Source organism: Nestor notabilis, unplaced genomic scaffold, assembly GCF_000696875.1.
Source record: "Nestor notabilis isolate BGI_N333 unplaced genomic scaffold, ASM69687v1 scaffold18083, whole genome shotgun sequence".
NCBI classification, from domain to species: Eukaryota; Metazoa; Chordata; class Aves; order Psittaciformes; family Psittacidae; genus Nestor; species Nestor notabilis.
Window position 1 is genome coordinate 4351 of NW_009922549.1, and position 9011 is coordinate 13361.

Consider the following 9011-nt stretch of genomic DNA (forward strand, 5'->3'; position numbering starts at 1 on the left):
GGGACAACCCAGGGCTTGAGGGCAGAGACCTCCACACGTGGCCCCAAGATAAGCAGAAAGCAGTCACAATTCATGAGGCTGATGGTTCAGGGTGGGGATTAGCAAAGGCAGAGCAAGAGACAACACTGAGCTGAATGCTTTCCAAGGGGCGTTGGGAAATCCTGCTCCAAGGACCACAAAGGGTGGGCATCCATGGGGGGAGCGGGGGCAGAACCACCCCACAGGACAGATTCAGCAGGGTGATAGGAAGCATGGATGTCTCTCTGCGGTCAGGATGGGTGCTGGGGGCAGATAGCAGGAGGTAAGGCCAGTGCAGCTTCAGATAAGGCCTGAAGGAAAAAAACAGCGATTAGAAGATCTGAAGGCAAATGGAACAAGCAATAAAGCAGATACACACAGTGGAGGGTGAGCTGGCTGGTGTGGCCCCGTCACTCTGCTCCAGAGAGACTTGGACTTTGCAACAAAGGAAATGAGTCAAGCTGCTCACGTATGTCCCCTGTGCGTGACCTGGCTTTCGGGATGGTCCCTGTACTTGTGCCAAGGAGCAGCACAAAGCACCACCATAGGTGCAGACCAAGGTGCCCTTTGCTTATTGCTGTGCATTCAGCTCTTGCCAGGCCCATGTGTGCTGTGCAGCAGTGTGGGACATGGAGGGGTGGACACTGAAAGTCACTGTTCTACTATACCCAAGAGAGGGAGGGAGGTGCAGGCTATGGGCACCCTATAAACCAGAACCCCACAGTGATACATAGCAGGGTTGCTGGAGGGTGCTGGGGACAGCATGGGGTGGTGCTTTGTGAACAGGAGGCTTTTAGTGCAGCTTTTCCCAAGGAAGGACCTAGCACCCACCCAGCTATGGGTGCAAAGGACTGCCTGGTGAACATCACCCAGCCCCAGTGATGCTGAGCAGTGGTCCTGCATTGACCCGTGGTCTGGGTCAGGACTCCAAGAGCCTTCTAGGCCCAGCACCTGCTTGTGCCAGCAGTTTGGAGCCCTCTCTGCCCGTACCCATGTGCCCATCACAGAGGGCCATGAAGTGCACAGCTGGATGTGAAGAGCACAGCCACATGCCTGCAGTGCACACAAACACCCCGTTTATTGTTTGGCGCCAAAACAATCACAGCTTTGGAAAGAGTCAGGCTCCCTGCAAAAATAAATACTCACATTTTCAAGCAAGGGGCCTGGTGAGCAGGGTCCTGCTGGCCAGCAGCACAGGCTGCGGTGGTGCGGATGGGACAAGCTGCTCTGATACCACAGGGTCTAGTGGAGGGGGGGTAAAGTCCCACCAGGTGCAGCGCAAGAGGCAGCCCTCTTCCCACGTGCCATGGAGCATGGTCATGGAATGGGAGTTGGGGGTTTCCACTGGGGGTCCCAACCTGCTCCCCAGTGCTCAGAAGAAGGCGCAGCAGACAGAGGAGCAATGTGCGTCTCAACTGTGGCCGTGCTGTGGGCAGCACTAATGCCTTGTGGCTGGCCGAGGGATTCTGTAGAAGTTGAATGTGGGAGGCCTGCAAAACCAAGGTCACCTGTGTCACCTCCAGCTACAAAAGGGAGCCAGGATGCGCTGGGATGGCCACACGTCATCCCACCCCTGTCACCCACACCCACAGGAGAGATGGTATGGAGACCCCCACATGCCCCACCAGCTTGGGGGAGGCTGGGAGCAGCAGCAGCACCCCCAAACTTGGGAGTGTGGGAAGATGATGGAGTCACTCCAGAACAGGTCCCACCTTCCCAGTCCTCCGCTGATACCAGCACCCTCCTTGGCCTGCACTAGCCCTGTTCCCTTCCTCACCACCTCCCTCTGTGCCCTGTCTCCCCTCATGCCACAGGAGTTGCCTCCCACCCCATGAAGGCACTGCCACTGCTACTTACATCTCCACAGCTTCATTCCTGGAGGAGACAAAAAGGAGGGGACAGGGTTAGTGGGGCAAGAAGACGCCTCCTGGCACAGCCCAGCATCTCTCAGCGGAACAAGGTCTCCCTCAGAGCACGCAAGGAGGACACAGGGGCTGCAGGGTGCTGTGGTCTCCTCCATCCTGACTGCCACATCTGGATGGACACGGAGCATGGGCTCCTACAGACCCCAGAACGTGGCTGCCCCCAGAGCACCACTGCACCCTCCCTGGGCAGGCAGAGCAGGGCCCCACGCTTACCACCTCATTGGCACACGGCTCCCCGGTGCTATGTTTTTGGTTCCCCCATTTCCAGGCACTGAGCCCATGTCTCCAAGCAGCTCAGCTGCAGGGGAAGTGAAAGACACCGGGGCCGCCGGTGGGGACACAAGGCACGCTGCAGGCAGGGCACAGCCTGTCTCACCACCATGTCACCATGTACAGCCTCAGCACAGGTCCTGGGAGAGCTGGGGCATGCAGCGAGGAGGAGTGGGGCAGGCAGGGAGGAAGGCTGGCTGGGGCTGCACTGGGCATGAGGTGCTGCAAACACTGGCTCCCCTGGACAGAGGGGTGGCAGGCGGGGGGCCAAGGAACCCCCAGCAAACCAGCTGCACTGCAGGGCCAAGACATAGGCCTTAGCAGCTGGAAATCCAACTGGAAAGCTCTCAAGGGGTCAGAGCTGTACTGGCAGTGAGGCTGCTGGTCAGAGGGCCCTTGGAGGGACAGGGAAAAGGACCCAGAAGCCTGGGGGGTAGCCCCAGGGCACCAGTGGCCATGGGTACATGAGCAAGCACTGCACCCTCGTGGCAACACCAACAGCCATGCAGCGTGTTGCGTTCTGTGCAGCAAACAGCTGTGCTCCTGTTTGGAGCCCCAGCACAAACCATGGTGCAAAGCAGAGCGAGCCAATGGTGGACCCTTGAGCCAGGCTGGGGGCTGCAGCCACATCATGCAAGCCAGGCTCCTTCCAGTTAGGGGGGCTGCATGCACTTTCAGCTGCCCAAAGAGGAGTTGCAGAGCAGGCAGAGACAGGCTCTTCTCCAGAACATCTCCATCCTTAGAGGCTGAAGGTCCCAAGCCACTTGTAGAATCAGCCCCACAGGCTGCCATGAGGCACACAAAGGGGCTGTTTGCACTGGGGACCCCAGACCCAGTGTGGTCACGGGGTGGGGTGACTCCTCACCTATAGACATCGGCGATGTTCATGCGGCGGTAAAACTTGGCAAGTCTGACAGCCAGGATGATGCTGGGAAGCAGGAAGAAGGTGCACCAGCCCAGGCTGAACCAGAAGGCATTCTGGGTGCAGGGGAAAGCCATCAGGGACTAGACAGTGACTGGAAAAGTCTCTTCCAGCCCCCCTCAGACCACCCATCCATCTCTTCTCACAGCCTGGCCTTTGCTCTTATCCACAGCAATCTGCTGGGGAGATGCTAAGCCCTACTTGTTCAGAGACAGATACTCCTCATCCTGTGCATGATGGGACCTCATTGCCACCCCACACACATGTGCCACCCCACATACTGCTGCCCCACTCACCAGAGAGTCCAGGATGTAGTCGCAGGTGATGGCCTCCATGTTATCCAGGGTCTGAGCTATGGTCTTGCAACGTGCAACATCTTCCGTCAGCTGAGGACACAATGGGGACAGGACATGTAAGTGTCCCCAGAACCCTTCAGCCTGTCTTCCACTTCCCTCCACCCCAACAAGGAAGGCTCAACTCACCCTGCTTTTGGCCCAGGAGATGTAGGTCTCAAAGAAGTCCAACAGCTCCTCCAGGAAGGCCTGCGTCTCCTGGGAGGAGGGCAAGCAGAGAGTGGAGATCTGCACCCCCAGCCCACCCCATGCACCCTCTGTGTCAGGATCAGGGCTGTCAGACCACCTCAACCCAGCAGTGATGGGGCTGAAAGCCTCATCCCAGTCCTTCGCCTGGGGAACCATAAGGGCAGGAGGCACCCAGAGGTGCAGGGGACCCCCAGGGAAGATGACAGGGCAGGATGAACAGCCAGATGTTGTTTGGCATCCCTGCATAGAGGGAGGTCTTGATGTGGGGGTCCAGTCACAACCCCATGAGGTGGCCCTGCAGCAGGGCAAGGCAGGCTCACGTTCTTAATGATGTTTGTGGTCTCCCTCTCCAGGAACTCCTGGGTTTTGCTGGCTTCATTCAGCGCAGTGTTCGTCTGTGCCTGGGGTGAAAGGTGCTCTCAGCAGTGTGATGGGGAAGTGCGGTCCCCGCATCTCTCCCTCCCTGCCTGGCAGCAATCCCTGGGGCGCAGCAGCTCTGAGCTGCAGTGTCCCCAGCAATCACACTGGTAGTGCCCGAGTACCTTGGGTGGAGGGAGCCTCTGCCTGGCAGGGTTCATGGTGTGGTCCCCCTCCCTCTGCCCCATAAGCAGCCCCTACAGTGCATGCTGGGGAGTCCCACAGCAGCCACCAGCCCTCCAGACTGCAGGTTTGCTCCCACCACCTCCAGTATGGGACCTCAAGGGCGCTTTGCAGGGTGCGCCAGACTGGGGTGCTCTCAGGAGGCCCCCTTAGGCAGCTTACCTTGAGCTCAGAAGCCCTGCTCTGCACCAAGTGGATATTCTCTTTCAGGCTTTGCTGTGGATGGAGAGAGGGGGTTCAGAGGCACGGACCCTGCAGCTCAGTTGAGACCATGCCAGCAGGCTCCAAGCTCTGTGGGAGCACAAGCCAGAACCCCCAGGACCTTCTCCACCCTGGCATCACTTACCAGCTCCCCAGAGAAGCTCGTATGCATCTCCTCATCCAGCTCCCTCAGCTTGTGAGCATCAGCCTTCAGGTCCTCTTTCACGTCCACGCCCTGAAGGAGCTGCAGTCAGTGCTGTACCCCAGCATGGGGTCTCTGCCCCACCATAGCCATCTGATGTGGGGCCAAGCTGGAGAAAAGGGCTGGTACCCAGCTCAGTACCCAGACAGGTCTGCAGAGCCTGTCCCACTGTCCCACACAGCCAGTGGCTTTGGGGACAGGCTGGGCCATGGTCCCAAGGTGTCATGGTCTCTCACCTCTGTGTTTGCCAGCTTCTCCAGCTCTGCAGCCAGATCCAGGAGGCTTCCCTGAGTCACACTCTGATCCAGCTGGAAAAGGCAGAGACAGAGCTATAAGAATGGAGCTCACAGGGGGGCCATGCTCCATCCCTGTGGGGCAGAGTGGAGCCAGGGCCTCCTGCATGGAGGAGATGCCTCAAGGGATGACATGGATGGCAGAGGACACCCCAGGAGCCTGCAGTGGGAGTCCCACAGCAGCAGAGGAGAGGGAGCAGTGGAATACCTCAACACATATTTGGACCCCCCCATCCCACCACCAGGGTGCTCCCAGCCCACCTGCTCCAGGGTGAGGGTGAAGTTGGGGGGCTGCGCGGCCTGGCTGGCGTTTGTCAGCAAGTCCATTTGGCTCTGGCTGAGCAGGGAGATGGGGCCCACAGTGATGTTCATCTTCTCAAAGGCCGTGGAGATCTCTCCTGTGTACTGCCAGAATGAGGGGAGCCGTGATGGGACACGGTGCTGGCCCCACACTGTATCCCCACCACCAGCCCCACACCCACAGCTCTGACCCCAGACCCTGGCGCTCCCGCACTCACCTGGCTGATGTTCAAGAGCTCATCCAGGGACACGCTCTGGTCCAAGTGCAGTGTTTGCCACAGGGCAGCATCTTGCTGGCACTGCCTGCAGGATGGGGACATGGGGCTGAAATCAGGGAAGGCAGGGGCCACTACCCTCTCCCAGGAGTTGTGCCTTGCTCCTTCCCTGGCACCAGCACTTGCCAATGCAGCCCCCATCCGAGGGAGCATCTGAGGGTGCTGAGCAGTTGTACTCCTCCCCAAAGACACAGTGCCAGGGCTGGGACCCACCTGTAGATCTCCGAGAAGTTTGTTGTGCCACCCTCCAAGCCCAGCAGCTCTGACAAGTTAAAGCCAGGGATCAGGCCAGGGGTGTCCAGGATCTGAGAGGGGGGAAAAGATAGAGAACCTAGGTATGGTGGAGGGCAGGACGCCTGGGAGGAGCATCCCGAACCACACAGCAATGCCTCCACTGCACCAGCAGCCCTTGGAAAGACGGCAATGAGTCTGGGCAGGGGTGTCTCTGCATGGGGAGCTCACCTGGAAGAGCTGCTGGCTGCGCCAGGACTCGCAGACAAGCATGTAGGTATTCCCTCCTAGCACAAAGGTGATCGCCACCAGCAGCATCAGCAGCCAGGAGAAGATGAAGCTGAAGCCAACCCCTCTGCCGGGACAGAGACACTGTCAGCACCCAAGGCCCCACGCCCTGGTGTTGATGCTCTCCATTGCTAACAGAGCCTGGATCCTGCCCACCCCTTGCCCCACAGCAATGCCAGGAAGCATCATCATTCTCACAAGCACATCTCCACCCTGCCTTCAGCCCCCAGAGCATGGCCAGGCTGTAGCCTGGGGCGCAGACCCTGGCATAGCTTTTCAAGCCACCACTGACCTGCAGAGCTGCAGGACCCGACACACAGGGACACAGGTCCCTGACAGTGACGGCTGAACGGGCTCTGCTAGAACACCTTTCACCAGCACCATGTTTTATCCTTGCTTTTACCATCTGCACGGCGAATTACCATCATGCAGGCCATTAAGCCACAGTAACTTGATGATTTAAGAGCTTGCCAGCCAGCCCTGTCCACCCATCCCACCACTCCCACACGTCCTCAGCAGCCGAGGGAGCCTCACGCCATGAAGAAGTTCCCGCCGGCATTGGAGAGGCTGCTGCGCTGGGTGGGCAGCACATTTTCCTTCAGCCCCAGGGGCCCCAGCACCAGGCCAACAACATTGCAGAGGACCACCAGCAGCACCAGGCAGCACAGGAGGATGCACACACTCCACCTGGGGCAAGAGGAGGGGCAGAGGTCACAGCAGGACGTGGCACCCCGAGCAGTGCCCAGCATCCCACCAGCTAGGGAGGAAAAAGCCCCAAACATCCCAGCAGGGAAAGGGCATGGGTGGCTGCAAGGCACAGCTCTGGCCACCCTGCACCAAGCAAGCCCCCACCTCTGGAAACTGGAGGCGGCAGAGCCTGGGCCTCTCTGGACAAGGGAGCCAGGGGATGGCAGCATCCCCTCGCCTACCTGAGCCCATCCAAGGCAATGGTCGGTTCCCTGTACTCATTCAGCATCGACGTGGCATTGCCCACGAAGGCCCCAACACTCTCCTCCACGTTCGTGAGTGGCAACTGCTCCTGCAAGCTCCTGATCTCCTGCCTGATGTGGCCCAGCTCGGCCCGGGTCTCTGCAGGGGATGGGGACAGGTTGGTGCTGCAAGGTGCTGCCAGAGCCTGGGGCAGTGGGGAGCCAGAGGGACAGCCAGGGCTGCAGGCAGCAGAGTGGAGGCAGAGGGTGGGGGTGTCCAGACAGGGATGGGGCGAGAAGGGAGGGGAGAGCCCTGGGAGAGGGATAATTCAGCACACAGAGCACAGACCCCTGCTTACTCGTCACCACATCCTTGGACTCCTCTTGCACCTTGTCAGTAATTGTGTTCAGCGTGTTGTTAACCTGCATCCAGGAGGCACAGCATATAGGTCACATCCCTGCCTGCCACCCAGGGCTGAGCAGCACATCCCCTCCATCCCCAGATCCCAGTGGCACAGGGCAGCCAGGATCCCCCAGCACCCATCCACCACACCAGCACCCAAGGGTGATGGGACAGCAGGCAGGCTCTGGACAAGGCAGACCGCCAGCCAGCCCTTCCCTCTGTTGACAGCAATTTACTGCCATGAGGCTCTTCCCACTCCCTTGCAGCACAGCCCCAGCAGCACCCAGGCACAGGGGGACCCCCTTACCGTCTCCAAATCATGTGCTATGTTGGAGGCAGACACATTACCCAGTGCCTCCAGCTGCTGCTCCACGCTGGGGATCTGTGGGCAAAAGCCTGTGGTGAGTGGGGTTCGGGGGGCCGGAGGGATCCTCACCCCACACACTGCCCCTCCTCACCGTACTGAAGTTGGCGCTGAAGGCCAGGCCTTGCAGGGACACACTGCTTGTGGTGAGTGGGGTGCGGGGGGCCGGAGGGATCCTCACCCCACACACTGCCCCTCCTCACCGTACTGAAGTTGGCGCTGAAGGCCAGGCCTTGCAGGGACACACTGCTGCAGGGCTGGCCGCAGCGCTGCAGGGTCTGATTGAGCCCATGCTAAAAAAGCCAGCCGCTCGCTGTAGTTGCTCTGCAGAGCCTCGAGGTGCGAGCGACTGCTGGCAATGCTGCTGAAGGCGTCCAGCAGTGTCTTCATCTCTAGGGGGACAGCACAGGGCTCAGGGCCTCATACTGCCAGTCCTCACCCAGCTGAACCTCGGGACGCATCAAGTAATGCAACATAGGGGCACCCCCCAAAGCCCCAGTATTTGCCCCAGACTGCAGCTGGGAGGTCAGATGGATCCCCCCACTCCCTGCGAGCCTTACCCAAACAGGCACCTACCCCAGATCTCAGCCAGGGCATTCCCCCCAAGTCCCTTCCAAGGGATGGGGCCATTACCTTGCAAAAGGCTCTGGAGGGATGCCAGAGCCCCATCCGTGCCATTCCTGATGCCCAACATGATCATGCCACCCAGGTTGAGCCCAATGTCTGCAGAGATGGGAGAGAGTGTCAATGATGGGGTCTCAGGGCTTGCAGCTGACTCCCCCCCTTCCAGGACACTATCCCACTCCCATCACAGGCAGGGGACAGAGGGGACACCCCCACCCTGTCGCCACCAGCATCACCCTCCCCAGAGAGGAGCCTGGATAGGGAAAAGAAGCAGCTGGAGCAGAGCAGGAGCCTGGAGGAGCCCCCAAACCCACTCCCTTAAACATCCCCATGAGAGCAAGCCCAGCGGCCCCCAGAGCCAGCAAGCATCTGCAGGGCATCAAAGCACCCATGCAGCACCCCCAGCCCACCAGGGCAGCTCGCCATGGGTGCAGTGGGGATGATGCAGACCCCTTTGTTGCATGCCCTCACCCTGGAGGCTACGGTTGGCATGGCCCAGTGGCACGTCGCTGCTGTCGATGATATAGTTGATTTGCTGCAGGAACAGAGATGAGGTGTCAGTGAGGACCCTTCCTCAAAGGGGCTATTTGGGCTGCTGTCTCCCACCCCCGCCCCTTGCCCCCC

The 9011-nt window shown here is 59.8% G+C and overlaps 1 protein-coding gene across 1 annotated transcript; it reads right to left on the reverse strand.

The window, feature by feature from the left end:
- Window positions 1-1456: 1456 nt before the first annotated feature.
- On the reverse strand, window positions 1457-8922 carry LOC104403524 (prominin-1-A-like; the record flags this gene model as incomplete). Its single annotated transcript, XM_010011679.1, is given in 21 exon segments — window positions 1457-1508; window positions 1876-1893; window positions 3079-3191; window positions 3432-3521; window positions 3618-3686; window positions 3998-4078; window positions 4440-4493; window positions 4624-4713; window positions 4917-4988; window positions 5235-5378; window positions 5492-5576; window positions 5762-5853; window positions 6011-6134; window positions 6602-6754; window positions 6997-7156; window positions 7356-7419; window positions 7707-7781; window positions 7967-8054; window positions 8056-8155; window positions 8397-8486; window positions 8859-8922. Coding segments are annotated over 21 exon segments (1878 nt in total), but the record flags the coding sequence as incomplete, so codon positions are not given.
- Window positions 8923-9011: the final 89 nt, after the last annotated feature.